Below are 18,858 nucleotides of genomic sequence, written 5' to 3'. Positions count from 1 at the left end.
GTTTTAAAATTTCGTATAAAATCCATTTATTGGAATATGAGTATGAAAATTTCCCAAAGTGTTAATAAAAGTGTCCTCTTTCCAATGAACCAACCCGTTTTGAAAAATAATTTTTAGTTTTTGAGAAAACAATATTTGAAGTTTTGATAAAATTTTCGATGTTGCAATTTTCATCGATAATTTTTAAAATTCGCTATAAAATTAATTTCTTGAAGGATCCTTGTGGAAATATAACCAATTATTAATTAAAGTGTCCCCTTTTTAATGCAACAAGCCATTTTGAAAAATCACTTTCAGTTCTTGAGAAATAAATTTTTGAAATGATCGACAATTTTTTCGAACTTCGCAATTTTTGCCAATTAATTTAAAAAAATTCGTATAAAATCCATTTCTTGGAATATGAGTATGAACATTTTCCAAAGTGTTAATAAGAATGTCCTCTTTCCAATGAACTAACCGGCTTTTTGCAAAATCACATCCAATTCGATAAATAGACGATAAATAGAATGTCGAATTGATGGAAAGATGGGATTAGGGTGGTTGGAATGCTAATTATTTGGGAGAAATATAATTACAAGTAAAAAAAAAAGTTTAAAGCAACATCATTTTATTCTTTCAGAAAGCTTGGATACAAAAAAAATTAGTAAAAAAATATTATATCATCTTTGTTATACATTATGACTATTAGTATTCTTTGAAGCAATAACAAAGTTTTGCAAAATCTATCCCCCTTCATTTGTGACAATAGAATTAAAACTGCTTTGACCATGATTTGAAGCGTGTGGTTTCGATTCGTTGCATAAATTATCTTTAAGAGCTCGCAAAATATTTGCGCATAATAACGTATCATCTTTGTGCATTGGAAAGTCCATTTCTGTTATCTTTACCTTATTAGGCTTCGGGATTCTTAATGGAGCCTCGAGTGCATCCAAAAAATCCGAAAGTTGGTCATGACGAATGTAGCATGTTGCATTAGGATCAAATTGCTGCCAAATTTCAAAGTACATGTCGTAATCTTTATCCGTAAGTATATCTAAATCATTTTTCGTTTGCGAAAAATTCTCCATAATTATAACAACGCAGATATTGATCACGATTAAGAATGAAATCAATAAGTAGCTTAACAAGAATATTACGGCTATCGTTGTGTACTCTTCCTCGTTGGTGATGTCATTGAGGATGCCGTCCCATCCGGCAGACGTACATAATTGAAATAGCAAAATCATGGATTGCCCGAAAGTCTGGAAGTTATAGACATCGTTGAGTCCATTCACGTGCATAAAGAACGACATTCCGACTATTGCGAAGATGAACATGATCAAAAATAGTACTAAGAAGATGTTGAAGAGTGCTGGGAACGACATGGTTAAGATGGAAAGAAGAAATCGAATCCCTTTCGTTCCATTTAAAAATCGTAAACGGTCTAATTTGATTATTCGAATGATTCGGAGTAAAGTGGGGGATACGAAATATTTTTCGATAATATCAGTGAGTACCAAACCTATAAAAAAAAAGAATTACAAAGAAATTGTGTGTCAAAATGGGATGTTACCCAATATAGATAAAACGACCACGACAAAATCGAACACGTTCCAAGAGTCCTTAAAATAGTGATGACGTAGAGCAAAAATTTTTATGATGCACTCAATAGTAAAAATTATTATAAAAATTATGTTTAGATAATCGAGGATTTGAGCATATGTTTCGTTCTGTTGGTAGTGGTCGATGCTCATCGTTAACATGTTCAAAACAATTAATATTAGAATAACCATATCGAACTTTTTGTTTGTTACTATTTTAAAGAAAACTTTTTGTGGGCCCCACTATAAAAAAAAAATAACAATATTAAATTAATAAACCTAAATTTATACAAATACAAACCGTTGGTGCAGGAATAACTTTTGCTGGTTTCCTAAATCCCATTATCTTTGAGTCATTGTAATACTTTTTTTGTTTATCAGTCATAAATTTATCAAGCGGCGTTTTCGCCTGATTGTAATTATTGATGAGGACTCCAATGAATAAATTCATAGTTAGGAATTTGCCAAAAAGAATGAAAAAGATAAAATACAAATACATATAAATATTAGTTTCTCTAATCGGTTGTTTGAACAATTCTCTTGAGTCAATTGCATCGTTCATGATCTGAATCCAACCTTTGAAGGTTGCTACTTGAAACAGGGAAAGGTATGCGTTCCCCACGTGATCGAAATTCATCCGAGAATTAACCCAAGTATAATTCTGAGTAATGCAAGCATTGTAATCGGGGATAATTTCGTAATTAAATGTTGTTTCGTATTCATCAACACACTAAAAATTAAAAAAAAAAAATAAATTTATATCAATCAACATCATCAAGTAAAGTTCTTACTTTGAAATATTTTCCAGCAAATAATTGAACTCCCATAATAGCAAAAATCAGCCAGAATATCAAACATACCAAAAACACGCTAAAAATAGAAGGAAGCGTTTGGATTAAGGTGGTGACAACGACTTTTATGCGTTTTATTTGAGATATAGCCCGGAGTGGGTATAAAGCTCTAAAAAGTCGAATTAATTTGACGAATTGAACTCCACCACCACATAATGTTGCTATAAAATTGATTAACGACACAATAACAACGATAAAATCAATCCAACACCAAGGGTTCGTAAAATAATTTTTTAATCCCACTCCCAACCATTTCATCAACATTTCAATAACAAATATAGCTGCGATTATTGTATGGATGTAAAATAAAACGATTTGCAAAACGGGCCTTTGAGATAAATTGATGTCTTCTAATGTTAATGTTAAACAGCTTATTAAAATTATAGTGGTGATGAAAATTTCAAAATATTTGTTCTCAATTAATTGGAGAAAATTGTGTTGAAGCTTGCTCCAAGAAGATGAATCTCGGGGTTTAGGTAATAATTGAATCTTTTTGGTATCATCGTTTGATGTTGGTGCCGACAAAAAATTCGAACTAAAATTACTCACAAGCAAAGCAATAAAAAGATTTATAACCTAAAAAGTAAAGCTTAATATACCCAAACAAATATGTAACATCAAATGCTTACCACAAAATTACCAATTACCACAGTTGCCACGAAAAATAGAATGCAAGATACATCTCCCACCAACATACAATCCCACATAGATTCGATCCATTCCCCACATAACGCGCGGAAAACAATCATGAAGGAATGGAGGAAATCTGTGAAATTCCATCTTGGAAGTTCTTCATTTGGGAATCTATCAACGTTATCTAAAAATTAATGTGAACGATGTATTTGTGATTAATTATTGGAGTTACTTACCTATGTAGTTTCGTCCAAACAATTGCATACCCATCACGGCAAATATAAAAATAACAATGCACAATATGAAGGTTAAGTTTCCAACAGCACCCATAGTTTTGCCCATAATTGATAATAACAAGTTGAATGTTGGCCAAGATTTTGCTAATCGTAAAATACGAAGCTGTAATAACATGTTATATTATAAATAAAGATAATACAGAAAATGTACAAAACAAAATATCATGGACAGAAATAAATGATCACACGAATTGACGAAATACCAGGAGCAGAACTCTGTACAGGGTGTTCCAAGTTCACGTTATAATTGGAGTTTAAAAGGAAACCGACATACTTTCACGCTATAATGGAAGAACTTGTTGCAAAAAAGAGGTAAGTCCAATTTTTGATCTTATCAACTATTCCATGTTGTTAGGTGCAAATAAAATACAAGTTCGTTTATATTTCGTTGCCTAATTAACAAGCTATTTTAACATAAGTTAATTGGTGTATTAATGATGTAAGTCCGGCCTTACCTCTTTCTTGCATCAATTATAATTGCAAAGTCTAGTTTTATAACCTCAAATTATATATTTAACTACTTTTAACGTACATGGTGTAAAAATGGGAAACTTATTATATCAAATTATACAGTGCTAGCGTAAAGTAACCCCCCCCTGTTTAACTTCCGAACAGATTGAGATATCAATATGAACAAAAAAACGTCAGTTTCTATATTTTATCTGCATAAATATTGTCTTATGGAAAATTTTGCCATCACTTTTAGTTTTTCGGGAAAATAGATCATCTTTGTTTTTTTAAATGGAAACACCCAGTATATTATGGTATCTTCCGAAAGATGAAAACAATACGAATCCAATGGTACCTCACAATCAAATATCGGGTTATTAGTTTTTCGCATAAAAATTAAACAAAATGCGGAATTTCGTCGGAAAAACCAACGTATCTTCGTCGACTACCTGTCGAAATGCAATCGGCCAGGTAAATGGTGGACGGTCGGTATACGCTCGAGCTAAGACGGATTTAAAATTGCAAGTTCAATTACTTATTTTTTTTAGAAATGAAATAAAAGTTGGGTGGAAGTATATTAAATTTATGAATTAATCATATTTTATCAAAAAATATTTATAAAGAAAAAAAGTCAATATAAGAAATGAAATTTTCTTATTAAAGATTTTGCTAGTATAGGTAACGGTTGAAAAATTGGCTTAGTGTTGTTATTGAATAATAAAAGAATTTTTTATTTATTAAGAACAAACTATTAAGTAAATTGTTCGATATGATTACCCTGAACTTCTAGGCAGTGGTACCATCTTTGTAGTGTTTCCTCTCTCACACGGCTTAACATGTGATGATCAATATTTTGGCAGACGTCAATAATTTTTTGTTTTAAATCCTCAATACTACCCAACGGAATTTCATATACCTTGGATTTTAAATAACCTAATAAAAAGAAATCTAAAGGTGTCAGATCTGGTGATCTTGCTGTCCATTAAAATTTTTATCAAGATAATTTCGTACCATTGGCGCATAATGTGGAGATGCTCCGTCTTGATGAAACACTAATTCCATTTCAAAATCGTCAGGATTCTGTTGTACAATTTGCAAAAGTCTTGAAAAAAAATTTACTTTCTAGGGAAATTGAGTGATAACTTCACGATATTCATGTGGATTAACATCACGCCGGTTCAATTTTCCACCCAAAAAGAAAGTACATTCATCACTGAAACAAATCTGTTTCAAGTATAATCGATTTCGTTCAACCATACTTGTCATTAGCTCACAAAATTCTGTTGTTCTATATCAGGGTCATCTTCTGTTAATTCATGAAGCATTTTTATTTAAAATGGATGATATTTATTCTTCCTTAAGTATTTCCACACGTTGATGCGATACCAGCAGACGACATCATGGGCGCATTAATAAGTTCTGTTAATATCTGACGACCAGTTCTTTTGCGGTCTTCGACGCTTCCAGTTTCCAAAAACTAATTCACAAGTTCTCTTAAATATTTTCGACTAATTGGATGTTCAGGAAATCGTTCCTTAAATTGTTGCTCTGTTTCATGTAGATTTCTGTCAGCACGAGCGAATATTAAAATTGCTTCGATTTTGTGCTCTAAACTCCTTCTAGCCATTTTGATCTCGCCTTTCTTTGGTTATACTTGGTCGGGTAGAATTCAAAGATAGAAATGAAGGAAAATATTTGCATGCTGCCTTAAATACAAAATTTCAAAGTACCTACAAACTTTAAAATTGTTGTTATGACAATTTTTTCTTACAAGTTTTAAAAAGAACTTTCTTTTTATCCCTTTCTTGTATTGATTGTTTCATAAAAACATTCTAAAAGAATTGCTGATTTTAACCCTGCTTAACCCGAGCGTAGACCGACCTTTAACTGACCGTCCACCATTTATCTGGCTCATTGTATCTCGACAGGTAGTCAACGAAGATACGTTGGTTTTTCCGGCGAAATTCCGCATTTTGTTTAATTTTTATGTAAAAAACTAATAAACTGATATTTGATTGTGAGGTATCGTTGAATTCGTATTGTTTTATTCTTTTGAAAGATGCCATAATATACTGGGTGTTCCATTTAAAAAAACAAAGCTGATCCATTTTTCAGAAAAACTAAAAGTGATAGCAAAATTTTCCATAAGAAAATATTTGTGCTGATGAAATATAGAAACTGAGGTTTTTTTGTTCATATTGATATCTCAATCTGTTCAGAAGTTAAACGGGGGGGGGGGGGGGGGGGGTTACTTTACGCTAGCACTGTATAGGTTGAAGTGCCGTGCTGGTTTCGTTCAGTATTACATTTAATAACGTTTAAGTAAACAGTTTATTATATAAAATGGAATGTGAGGGCAGTTCTTGAACATATAAAGTTCGAGAAGTGACGAAAACTTCTGCATACATTCTGCAAAGCTGAATAAGTCTACGTCACTATGATGAAGTGACTGGTAGAAAACCCCTAAATAAGACCATCAGTCTTTTAACACATTGCATTGAAAACTATAAATATACTATGAGAGATATATTGCTTATTTTCTTTTACAATAAATAAAGCTTCTTTTTCAATTAATATAGTTTTAGTTACATATTCATGAAATGACGAAGTTTGGAGACAAGAAAGAGGTAAATCCATTTTATTTATTTAAAAATAATCCGCAATTTCGAAAAACCATCTAGTTTTAAAGTGAAAACTTACACACAAGTGCTCAGTGAGTGCTGACAAAAATGTTGAGACCTTTTAGAAAAGGTACCTAACGATACTAGAGCTTTTTTTTGATAATCTCGGAAACCATAAATGTAGACTTACCTTGCAGCAAGGTCTTCAATTGGAGTTCAAAACAAAGCTGACCTATCCTAACAGTTTTTCACGCTATAATTGCGGTTTCTTCATGGTTCATGGTATAATTCTCTCTATCTCCATTTTATCTGTTCTATCTAAAGCTCTCGAGCGCCTTGTTTATCTACAAGTTCAAGAGTATTTACAACAATTTAACTTGCACAACGACATTCAATCGGGTTTTCGTAAGGGTCATAGCACGACAACAGCGCTTATTAAGATTACAGATGATATTAGGTATGCTTGCGACAAACGTTGTGTTACCATCCTTGTATTACTTGATTTTAGCAAGGCGTTCGATTCGGTTGATCACGATCTTTTGATGGCGTCACTAGCTGCCCTTGGATTTACCTCTTCATGTTTATCTTGGTTTCAATCTTACTTTTCCTGTCGTTCCTTGTGTGTGCGTGCTGATTCTGCGCTCTCGTCTGCTTGTGATATTAAATGTGGTGTACCCCAGGGTAGTGTGTTGGGTCCGTTGCTCTTTTCGATTTTCATTAATGCCGTCACCCACTGTATTTCTTGTAATTATCATGTGTATGCTGATGACCTCCAAATTTACACTACGACAACTATTGATGATTTTCCCGAAGCAATTGCACACAGTTATGGCCTTAAATTAAATACTGCTAAAACTCAAGCAATTGCGTTTGGCAGTCGACCTTTACTGGCAAAGCTGAATGATTTTTCATCCATTCACTTAATGCTTGACGGAGACATTATTCAGCTGTCAGACACGGTTAGAAAACTTGGGGTGGTTATGGATTCTGCAATGTCCTGGAAACCTCAAATTCAATCCGTCTGCAGAAAGGTCTATCATTGTTTCCACTCACTGAAAAGTCTCCGTTGCTTCCTTCCTCCCATGATCCGTCGTAATCTTTGTTTTTCCCTGATTTTCCCCCATATTGATTATGCTGACACGGCATATCCTGATCTTTCGGTAACACTACGAAACAAACTGCAAAAACTTCAAAACAACTGCATACGGTATATCTTTGATCTCGAGAGATCTCAACATATAACCCCATACCGTAATTATTTGCAGATATTAAGCTGTCAGAACCGTAGATCGTTTCGTATATTAACTATGTTATATACTGTTCTTCACAATCAAACCCCGAGGCATCTGTATTGTATATTTCAACGCTTGTCGTCGCATGGTTTACCCACTAGATCTCAGTTAGATTCTGTGCTTATGTCCCCGACCCATAGTACCGAGATTTACCATAAATCGTTTGCTGTGCAGGCAATAACCCTTTGGAATAGTCTGCCTGCTGAGATCCGTAATATTCCTCACCTTGTAACATTTAAAAACCACCTAAAACGTTATTTATTGGCTCTCCAAGTATCTTCCTGAGAACTTTTTCTTCTCTTCTTCTACTTTTCTTCTCTTCTTCTTTTATTCCAGCAACTATCATTATGCACCGTTTTTAGTGACCATAAGTTTAGCATAGCAGCTTGCCGTTTATTCATAGTTTTTCTTATATAGCTTAGTATACTGCTGATTGATTGGGTTGTTTGGAAGATATCGCTTACGCGATAAATCGACCCTTTTGCCCGTATTTATGCATTAAGTTAAATGTATACATTTTCTTTAATTTGTATTTTTTGTTTCTTATTATGGCAATAAATTTATTTATTATTATTATTATTATAATTAGGGCTCAAAAGAAAACCGACATTCCTTCACGCTATAATTGGGATTCAAAAGAAAACCGACATTCCTTCACGTTATAATTGGAGGTCAAAACAAAACTGACCAATCCTAACATTTCTCACGCAATAATTGCGATTTCTTCACGGTATAATTAGGGTTCAATAAAAAACCGACATTCCTTCACGCTATAATTAGGGATTCAAAACAAAACTGATCTATCCTAACATTTCTTCACGCTATAATTACGATTTCTTCACAGTATAATTGGGGTTCAATAGAAAACTGACATTCCTTCACGCTATAATTAGAGATTCAAAACAAAACTGACCAATCCTAACATTTCTTCACGCTATAATTACGATTTCTTCGCGGTATAATTAGGGTTCAATAGAAAACCGACATTCCTTCACGCTATAATTAGAGGTTCAAAACAAAACTGACCTATCCTAACATTCCTTCACGCTATAATTGAGGTTCAATAGAAAACCGACATTCCTTCACGCTATAATTAGAGATTCAAAACAAAACTGACCAATCCTAACATTTCTTCACGTTATAATTACGGTTTCTTCACGGTATAATTAGGGTTCAATAGAAAATCGACATTTCTTCACGCTATAATTAGAGGTTCAAAACAAAACTGACCTATCCTAACATTCCTTCACGCTATAATTGAAGTTCCTTCACGCTATAATTGCAGTTCCAACGAAAACTGACTTATCCTAACATTTCTTCACCCTCTAATTGCGGTTTCTTCACAGTATAATTAGGGTTCAAAAGAAAACCAACATTCCTTCACGCTATAATTGGAATTCAAAACAAAACTACCTGTCTTAACATTCCTTCACGCTATAATTGCGTTTTCAAAAGAAAACTTGAGTTGATTGACATTTGTAAACAAAACTAACCAAAACTAACTCAACTTTTCTTTTCTGGAAGTTTTATTTGAGTTTTTATTTTTGGATGAAAGCGTGAAAATCGTTAACTACATTAAAGACCGTCTTTTGAATAATAATAATAATAATTCACTTTATTGCCCAACAAAGATCAATTACAGGACAATATTACAAGAAAAAGAAAATAAAAAATAACACATGCCATAAAACAAATATAATTCACATAAACACTCTTACACTATTATTGATTGTTAGTTAGTTTACACATCCTCTGCACCGGGGAGTTGGCTAAAACATTGGATCTGCAATTCCTCAAATAAAACTGATTTGTACTACGTGTTGCACGCGTAGGCACCGCGAAAATGATCCGCGACAACAACCAACCACAATCCAATTCACCTTGCACTAACTTCTGCAAAAACTTGATGCACTGGTCATCTCTTCTTACGGCTAGTGCAGAAAAATTGTGACGCCGCAGCAGGGATGCGTAATCCATTCCACGATCCGGGTATGATCCGTCCAGGCGTAGAGACAAATATTTGAGAAATCTCCTCTGAATTCTCTCCAATATAAGTCTATGACACACATAATGTGGCGACCAAATTACAGAGCCATATTCCAATTTGGACAATACAAAGGTCGAAAATAGGGTCTTGTACACACCGATATCAGAAAAAGCTCGCGAGGTGCGCAAAACGAAACCGAGCATCCTCGCTGCAGAAGATGCAATATTTTCGATGTGAGGTACAAAAGACAATTTGCGGTCAAAAGTTACTCCCAGATCCTTGATTGTAGATAATTTCTCAAGAAGAACACCTTCTATATAATAAGAAGATGGAACAGGAGACAGCTTGCGTGTAAAACTAACTGCACCGCACTTATTGGCATTAATCTTTAGCTGATAACGGTTACACCATTCCACCAAGACGTCCAAATCCGACTGAAGACTGACAACATCACGGTCCGCAAAAATAGGTCGGAATAGTTTCAGATCATCCGTATAAGCTAGTACGCTTGATGAAAATTTGTCTAGAAGGTCATTCAAGAAGATAACTAGATTTGAGCCCTGAGGAACACCAGACCTAGCCGTAAACTCCATAGACGCATAACCGTTGTAGTACACATAATTTATACGACCCGATAGGTAAGAGGCAAATAGTTTCATAAACTTAGGAGATAAGCCAAAAGCACTAAGTTTATACAAGAGGACGTCATGATGAATCATGTCGAATGCTTTAGAAAAATCAGTGTATACCACATCTACCTGACCGCCCCTATCCAAAGATTCACAAATTACCTCAGTAACCACCGCGACGTTGGTAATGGTCGAACGACGCTTGATAAACCCATGCTGATATGGTGACACAAATGACTGAACCTGTGGATAAATCATCCTGTAAATAATCTGTTCAAATACCTTAGCGAAATTGGACAATAACGATATTGGTCGATAATCAGTAATGTTGGTACGTTCGCCATGCTTGAATACAGGAACAATGCGTGAGCGCTTCCAAAGTTTAGGAAACGAGCAAGTGCTTAAGGATAGGTTAATTATTAAATGAAGCGGAACTGCAAAAACTGCACAGCAATCACGAATGAAAAATGCAGGAAGATCATCATCACCAGCAGTAAATTTATTAGGTAACCTTTTTAGGAAATGAAGAACCTCTTATTCGGTGACATCGGCAACAAATACTGGAGGATACGTAGAGTGTACATCAACCATGTTATAAGCAGAGACACCAGAATATACTCCAGAGAATTGATCTGCAAAAGCATTAACTATTTTCTCAGGATCAGTGTAGGTGGACTTATCACGCATCATTTTTCCAGGAAGTCGAGAGGTCGTTGTTTTCTGTCTTATATAATTCCAAAAGTTACGGGGATCAGAACTAAGCGATTGTTCAGCACTAATAGTAAAGGAAGTATACGCATCAGATTTTCTGTTTAGTCAAACATCTCAGTCTTTTATATTCCGCTGAATAGAAAGCACTATTGCTTCTCCTCCACTTCCTCCTATAATACTCTTTCAACTTTATTAGCCGCTTAATTTCTGGGGTGTACCAAATAGGGTATGAGGATCCCCGACTCAATCTCTTAGGAACAAATAAATCCAAAATCTCATACAACTTTTTATAAAAAGCTCGCAAAGCATCATCCGCATCAACCTCCACATTTAGAAAAGACCAATCCGTGTAAAGTAGTTTATCATACATGCCAGGAAAGTTGGATCTTCGAAAATTATATCGACCACCCAAAGACGGAAAGTTCGGCAAACCATCATTTGCCGTTGAATATGCAAATATGTGAAGAAATGGAAAGTAGTCATACCCACCTTCTTTTTCATACCGATGTTCGTTGGCTATCTCGAGAAAAAATTCTAATCGATTGTTTGAAATTTGACATGAACTTTAGTATTTTTTTAATGATATATTTGAGTTGAGAAATTGTTTGCATGACTGGTAATCGCTTCGTAAACTAGCATACTTATCGTTACAAGCCAAAGAAATTTCATTGTTTCACGTTCAAGATAAAGTAAATGCTGCCATCGCAAAACTAAATTTATGGCAAAACGAGAAATAGATTCGTTTCCATCTCTTCATGAGGTTATAACAAGTTCGGCTACTAAAAATGATGCTGATACTCTGAAATGCATAACATAGCATTTGGAGAGTTAGCAAGTGGGCTTGGAAACAAATTAAAAAGGGATACACATATCGTCGGTATACAAGAGAAAATGACTAAGGCTCGTTACTACCATCTTCTGGTTAAGCTATCTAAGGGATTATTACCATGGTTACGGCTATTTTACGCGCTCTCATTGGCTAGTAGATGGGTTTATCTATTAGATAAATTTACCTAAAAGATGGTAAATTTAAGTAATAATCCCTTAGATAGCTTAACCAGAAGATGGTAGTAACGAGCCTAAGTCCACAGATAGTGGTTTTGAGTTATTAGTATTCTAATTTTTGCTTCTTATTATAAAATCAATTATTTTACGTGAGATTAGTTTATAATGATTTTTATAAATAATATAGTTTTTAGAATATGTATTTTAAATTAAAAAAGTCTATAATTAATTTAAGCAAATACTAAACCAGTAAGTCATTTCAACTGCATAGGTTTGTAATGGTTTCTATGAACAATGCAGATTCTAGAATATGTATTTAAACTTAAAAAAGACTATAATTAAACAAGTAGTAGTAACTAGCTTCAACTTCATATGTCTTCATCACTATATTCATTGTGTGAGGGTTCTGGACACTTGCCTTTCAAGGAACCATGGTATTCGATCGGAATTACCCCCTTACGGCAAAGTTGAATTAAATCGTTTTTCTTCTTGATCGATATAGGCAAGGGTTCAGTATAACATTTCTTTAACTCAGTTTCTTTTGGAATATTATTACTGGGCCTACCTTTTCCTTTGCCTTTAATGTTAAACATTTTATTCTCTTCTTCATAGTTGTATCGGAACATTATAAACTTTTTTTCTCTTTTTCGTACCTTAATTGTTTGATCTTTAACCATTCTATTTTTTCTCCCCCTACATCCCGAATTGTATTTTGTAGTATAGATGTATTGAGTGCTTTCAAGTCAATAATGTCACGGTAAGTCATTTGCTCTACAATGTAGGCACCAGAAGTTTTATTTTTGCGTCTCTTGGATCTTGCTACTGTCATAATTGTCTTCCAATCATTAAGACAAAATACAGGAATGTATTTTTTTGCACTTTCAATTGCACTATGCATCGAATCGGCCTCCATGTGCGAGTGACCTTTTTCTAAAAAGTTATGAGTAATAATCTCTATAGGTAACTGGTTGACTACAAACAACAAAAGAGCCGCAATGTATTTATTTCGGTTTTGGCCGCCACAAAGAGTGACACTTCTTTGACAGTATCAGGTAAAGTTTTAAACCACTTCAATAAAGCTGTACCTATTTCACAACTTCCTCGTTGGCCATCAACTTCGGACCAAAGGTAACAATATCCCTTATTTGGTGGAGCTGCTTCATAAATTGCTAAATTGTATGCACATAGCTTTCGACTGTAGTAAAGAGGTGATACATCGGAGCATGGAATTTGCAGGACACTCTGTAAGTCAAAACTTACTGATACAAAAGTTTTGTCATGAATTGCTCTTTGTTTATCTAAATCTTTTGCTCTATTAGCATCATCCCTTCGCTTTATGTGAGAAAGAAATTCTTCTAATTTTTCAATAGATTTAGCTTCTTTAACACACAGCAAACATTGATCTTTCTTTGGTTTGAAGAAAGATAAGTTATACTGCGTACAAAACACCCTCCTATATGTTATTGGAGAAACAAAATCCTTTTGATTGCTGATCTGTAAATCTTTGTACAATTCATACATTTTAAGAATGGATAAGGTAGAGTCAAGATACTTCCGTGTAGTTCCACGTCTACAATAGTGTGATTCCATCACAGGAAATAATTCTATATGTCTCTTCACCTCATTCAAAATGACAGGTTTAGTTTTATTTGCTGGGAAACTTTTTCCTCGTCGATCTTGAATTGAATGATTTATTCCATTTGTGTCTATGTTCATTATAGCAGAATCAACCGGTCCATGACTTATCGACAAGGTTTTTAAGTAAAAATTTTTACAAACTCTTTTCTTTTCTCCGTTTTTAACAAATGTATAAATTTTAGAGACATTTTTTGCAGGTCTACTAGAGTCCCTCGTTCGTTTTCTTCGGCATTCAGAAGTTGCAACGGTATTAATTATAAAGTCCTTTTGTCTGTCATAGGATAGACTGTGATACTGTTTACAGATATCTTGTCGACGATCTGCAGGAAATACTTCTGTACATTTGTAGCGGCAATTGTCACAATTTACATTTCTAGGGGACTTTGCAGGCATTTGTTTGCCTTTAGTATTAATATACGCTAAACACGATTTTTTTAATAACTTGTTTTTCTCACGTTTTGTTCCTTGAGGATTTTTTATTATCTATCTACGTTTTTCTATAACTTACGTAGGATTTACTAGTGGTTCATTTATTATTAAAGTCGTAGGGCTTGTATTACTAGAATTAGTAGCAAATCCTACCGGAACATCCCTAAGATCATTAATAATTTCTTGTACGTTGTTATAATAATTTTTCGAACAACTCATTTTACCACTAAAATAAGGTATTATTGCATTAGCTTATTATTTTTTAAAACTAAATATCCGAAAAACAAAATTATTGTAATACGTGTAGATAGTTACCAAAGATTAAGTCTAATAACATAGAACACAATTTTATTTTGATTTAAGTAATAATTGTTATGATAAACTGTTTAAACTTCAAACGTCACTCTCTTTTCCCTGTCTGTCACATCATATTTCTGTATCTTTTCTCTCGTTTTTTTTTTTTGTTAAGCATAATGCATGGCTATCTTAATTTAAGACAAATCCTAGAGATAAAAATATTGACAAGAAAACATGACTAAGTCCACTTAGTCATTTTCTCCTGTACAGGTTTTTACAAAATGGACTTGGTCATTATGGAATTTGAAATTATAAGCATTATTATGGCATTTTTGGACTTGTTCATTTTTTCCAGAAAAATAATATTGAATTTCCGGTACATGAGCACTGAAACCTAAAAATCTAAAATTTTGGACTTGGTTACATTCTCTTGTATACCGACGATATATTATGGCAAAAGTTTGGGAAACACTACTGTACAGCAACTGGTTCTTCATTGCATCTTGACAATTTTTGTGTTATTAATTTTTAATGTCAACCTGATAACAATATAATGTTTGCGGCAACACACATTTATCATTTTTGTTGTATTCCTTAATTATAATTATAAATTATTTAAGACATACCAATCGAAATGCTCTCAAAACAGATAATCCTTGTACACCTTCCAACATCATTTCCAACAGTGACAAAACTACTATGGTAAAATCAAAAATGTTCCATGCTTTTTGAAAATAGTACTTCGGTGACATAGCCATCAATTTTATGATGGCCTCAATCGTATAAATTGCGATGAAAATCTATTTAAATAATAATATCAGAAATAATGAATAAAAATTAAATGAATGTTGTCTTATAATTACATAATTTCCAAGTCTTAAGGTCGTCTCTAGAGCTCTGCTCATATCGTGATGATCGAGTGCCATAAAAAGCGTGTTTAAAATAATACACAACATAATAAAAGTTTCGAAGAACGGATTAAAGACAATAACGGAAAGGATTTTCTGCAGTTGTACCCAGCATGAGCAACAATCCCATACACAAAGGTAATCAATTATTTGTTTCGAAAGTGAATCGTTTATTTCTATGATACCTTTATCATCTTTATCATTACCTCCTTGATTAGTTTCATCAACGTTTTCTTTAGTGACATTAATAACCATAACATTTTTCAACTCAACATCCTGCTCCTCATCGTTTGTTAATTCGGAAGAAGATTTGCTGGTCTTGAAGAAAAAGCATTTATAATAATTTAAAATAATTATTATCCATGCTTTAGTCACCTCCTCCTCGCTTGTTTCCTCTTTTTTCTGTAACTTATCATAAGTTGCCACCACTACAGCTAAAATCAAGTTGATCAAATAACACGATCCGAAAAAAATTATCATTATGAAAAATAATATGTGCCACGGTCCCGCGGAACGTAAAACCTGCAAAAACATTTTTAGTTACAATAAATAATAAAAATTTATTTCACCATTTGATATAAATCTTCCCAATAGTCCAGAGTCATTAATCGAAACGCTGATAGAAAAGCCCACCCAAACGTATCGAAATTCGTGTAACCGTAATTTGGATTATTTCCAAAACCTTGCAAGCAAACATAACCTTCGGGACATTGTCCCGCACCTGAGGAATTTCCGCACAAAGAATAATCCCAACCATCAAAGTACCAATTTGCTAAAAAAAAAAATAAATGAGCAACCTAAAAATTAAAATTTTTTAAAGTTTACTTTCGTTATTGGTGAATTCTCTGATGAACCAATTCTCATCGGTCAATTTTCCCCAAGACTCATCAGAGGGAAATATTTTAATACACTTTTGAGTTAATACACCCATGTAAATTTTAAGACCCAATACAGCAAATACACATAACGAAAAGATCATTAAAATAATTACATCTTTGAGATTTTTCACTGATTCGAGTACTGCGCTTGCCACAGTTTTTAAGCCTATCAAAAAGATTAATAATTTTATAACAATAGTATTTATTTATTAATAAATTTTATGAACCTGGAACGATTGCAACGGTTTTGAGAGCTCTTAAAACTCTGAAGGCCCTCAAAATTGCGGGATTTCCAAGATCTATACCCAAAGAAATGTAACTAAAATTAAAAAACCAATTTTTACTTAGTACAATTTAATTTATGTTAATACTCACGCTAAAATTATGATTATAAAGTCCAACCAATTCCAAGGATCTCTAAGATAGGTAAATGGTTGAAGAATAAAACCTCTGGACGCAATTTTAATTGCAGCTTCAAATGTGTAGATGCCAATAAATATTACTCTAAAAATGAGTAATTTATAACTAAATATATCAAAAAAAAATAAAACTTACTCAGTTGACTCAATAGTGGGTGTAAGAGGCATTATCATAAACAAGCAATTAACCAAGATAGTTACGAAAATGAACAAAGAAAACAGCGGATGTACAAGAACATTGATGGCTAATTTACGAATGGGATTTAAAGGGCTAAATATCCAAAGAGCATTTGTTGCAGAAAATCTAAATATATCCTTGCGGTTATTGATCACTACAAATGTCTAAAATGCAAGAAGAATTGTATTAATATTTAGGCATTATTATATCATTTACTTTTTGGTCCCTATAATAAGGGTCGATTTCTTCAAGTGGAGTAGCGGTGAGTTTTGATGGAAAACTTTCTCGTAACTTTAACGGAAGTGGTGAGAACTGCTCATACATCTGATTTGGTTGAAGAGTTTCATCCTCATTTTGAATCTGAGAATACAAAAAATGTTTTAAAAACTAATTTCTCATAATATGTGATATTAAATATCTATTAAATTATTTTTTTTAAGTTCGATTGTGAATATATTAAATCTCCAGATAAAAATATATAATACAACTAATCCATTATTAACAATAATGGCGAGCTTCTAATTGATTAGTGAGACAGGAATGAGTTTAACAACTATCCTAATCAAAAGGAGAGGAGACAAAATAAGGAAAGCAACTCCCGGGAACAATGAGAAATCATCAAAAAGATCTTTCAGCAAAATATATAAAAGTAGATCTTTTACTTTTAACGATCATAAGAAAAGCGTAAATAATTGCAAAAACAAATTACTTTCTCGGAAACATTTCCTATCACTTTCTATGTTTATATCAAAATAATGTTAAGCAATTTAATAAACTCTTAAAGATAACATTAACGACGTTTTTAAATTCTAAATATTTCAACGGCGATTAAATTGTGTTTAATGTTTTTGTTTGAAAGATAACGAAATGAGATAAAATCAAAACATCAATCAAATTAAATTGGTGTCTTAGGAAATGGAAAAGGAAATAACTTACCCCATTTTCTTCATTTGTTGTTTTGATAGCATCCAACGATTTATGGGTAAATGGTCGGAAAATATCACGTTCCTTTCGAGATTTAGACATTTTTTCTCCGATTTCTGCACCGCATAAATATTAAAATTCTGTTTCTATAAAAAAAAACAAAGTTTAGTAGTTAAAATAGACAACGTTCTCAAAAAATGTTATTAAACCGAATGATTTTTAAAGTAAGCTCAATAACGAAGGAAGTTGTTAATAAACTTAATGAGTAGAAACATTGAAATAATTTGTTGATGACGTGTGATCATAACAATACACATTTCTTAAAAAGCATAAAATTTGAAGAACCTTTTTAACCTTATACATTTATTAGTATAAATGATATGCAAAATGCAAATATGTTTTTCTGACACGTTCGTTACATTATTCAAAGAAATATTTAGTTTGCATTTTTTTATTACGCCTTTTTAGTGGATGAGAATATTTTAGAGATGAGTCAGTTTTTAATCTCTTTAATTTTCTGGTAACAACAGTTTCATTAATTAATATCTTCATAGTTAATTTTCTTGAGTACAATTCTAATAAGTAAATTTATTTCAACAAAATAGATTTACCTGTTAATGTTGGTTCCGATTAAAAAATATTATTAACTTCAACAACTAAACACAACACTACGCAATGCAGTAGCTGAAATTTTACTTTCAAATATATGTAGTATTCACGTCGTTACGTAGTTAAGAGTGTTTTTGTGACCTTTTTCATCTCATGTTCTAAGAAGAGATAACATAATTTGGTCACTTAATGTTTTTATTGTAGTATTTACAAATTATTTTCGGTGAAACACACACGCTTTTTTCGTTTTCATACATTTCGTCCTCCGATCCATCTTCCGAATGGTATTAAAATCGTTGCTATACATACAATTGTAGTTATAATATCCTTGAATTTAATTTACTGGTATGGTCGATGTGACAAAATCAGTAGTGTAGATCTCCGAAAGTTGTTATGCAATAACAGAGGTCAAATGATTGTTTTATTTCAAATTGTATTCTTAATAACAATAATAATCAACAACAAAATTTCTTTAGAAAAGTTATTTGTTATGAATTTCTTTGTGTATGTTTTGATAAATTTC

At 32.8% G+C, this 18,858-nt stretch overlaps 1 protein-coding gene across 1 annotated transcript; it reads right to left on the bottom strand.

Annotated features, from left to right (window-relative positions):
• Positions 1-593: 593 nt before the first annotated feature.
• Positions 594-18,590, bottom strand: LOC111421626 (sodium channel protein para-like). Its single transcript, XM_023054794.2, has 17 exons — positions 18,338-18,590; positions 17,739-17,872; positions 17,019-17,162; positions 16,761-16,966; positions 16,581-16,709; positions 16,433-16,524; positions 16,153-16,371; positions 15,897-16,099; positions 15,703-15,849; positions 15,283-15,645; positions 15,046-15,219; positions 3,301-3,463; positions 3,061-3,248; positions 2,372-3,007; positions 1,882-2,310; positions 1,553-1,823; positions 594-1,501 (listed from the first exon to the last, which is right to left on the bottom strand). The coding sequence occupies exons 2-17, from the start codon at positions 17,826-17,828 to the stop codon at positions 723-725; spliced, it is 4,233 nt and encodes a 1,410-aa protein (XP_022910562.2). The 5' UTR covers positions 17,829-17,872; positions 18,338-18,590; the 3' UTR covers positions 594-722.
• Positions 18,591-18,858: the final 268 nt, after the last annotated feature.

This window comes from Onthophagus taurus, chromosome 3 (genome assembly GCF_036711975.1).
Source record: "Onthophagus taurus isolate NC chromosome 3, IU_Otau_3.0, whole genome shotgun sequence".
Taxonomy (NCBI): Eukaryota; Metazoa; Arthropoda; class Insecta; order Coleoptera; family Scarabaeidae; genus Onthophagus; species Onthophagus taurus.
This window is presented reverse-complemented; position numbering and strand designations above follow the sequence as displayed.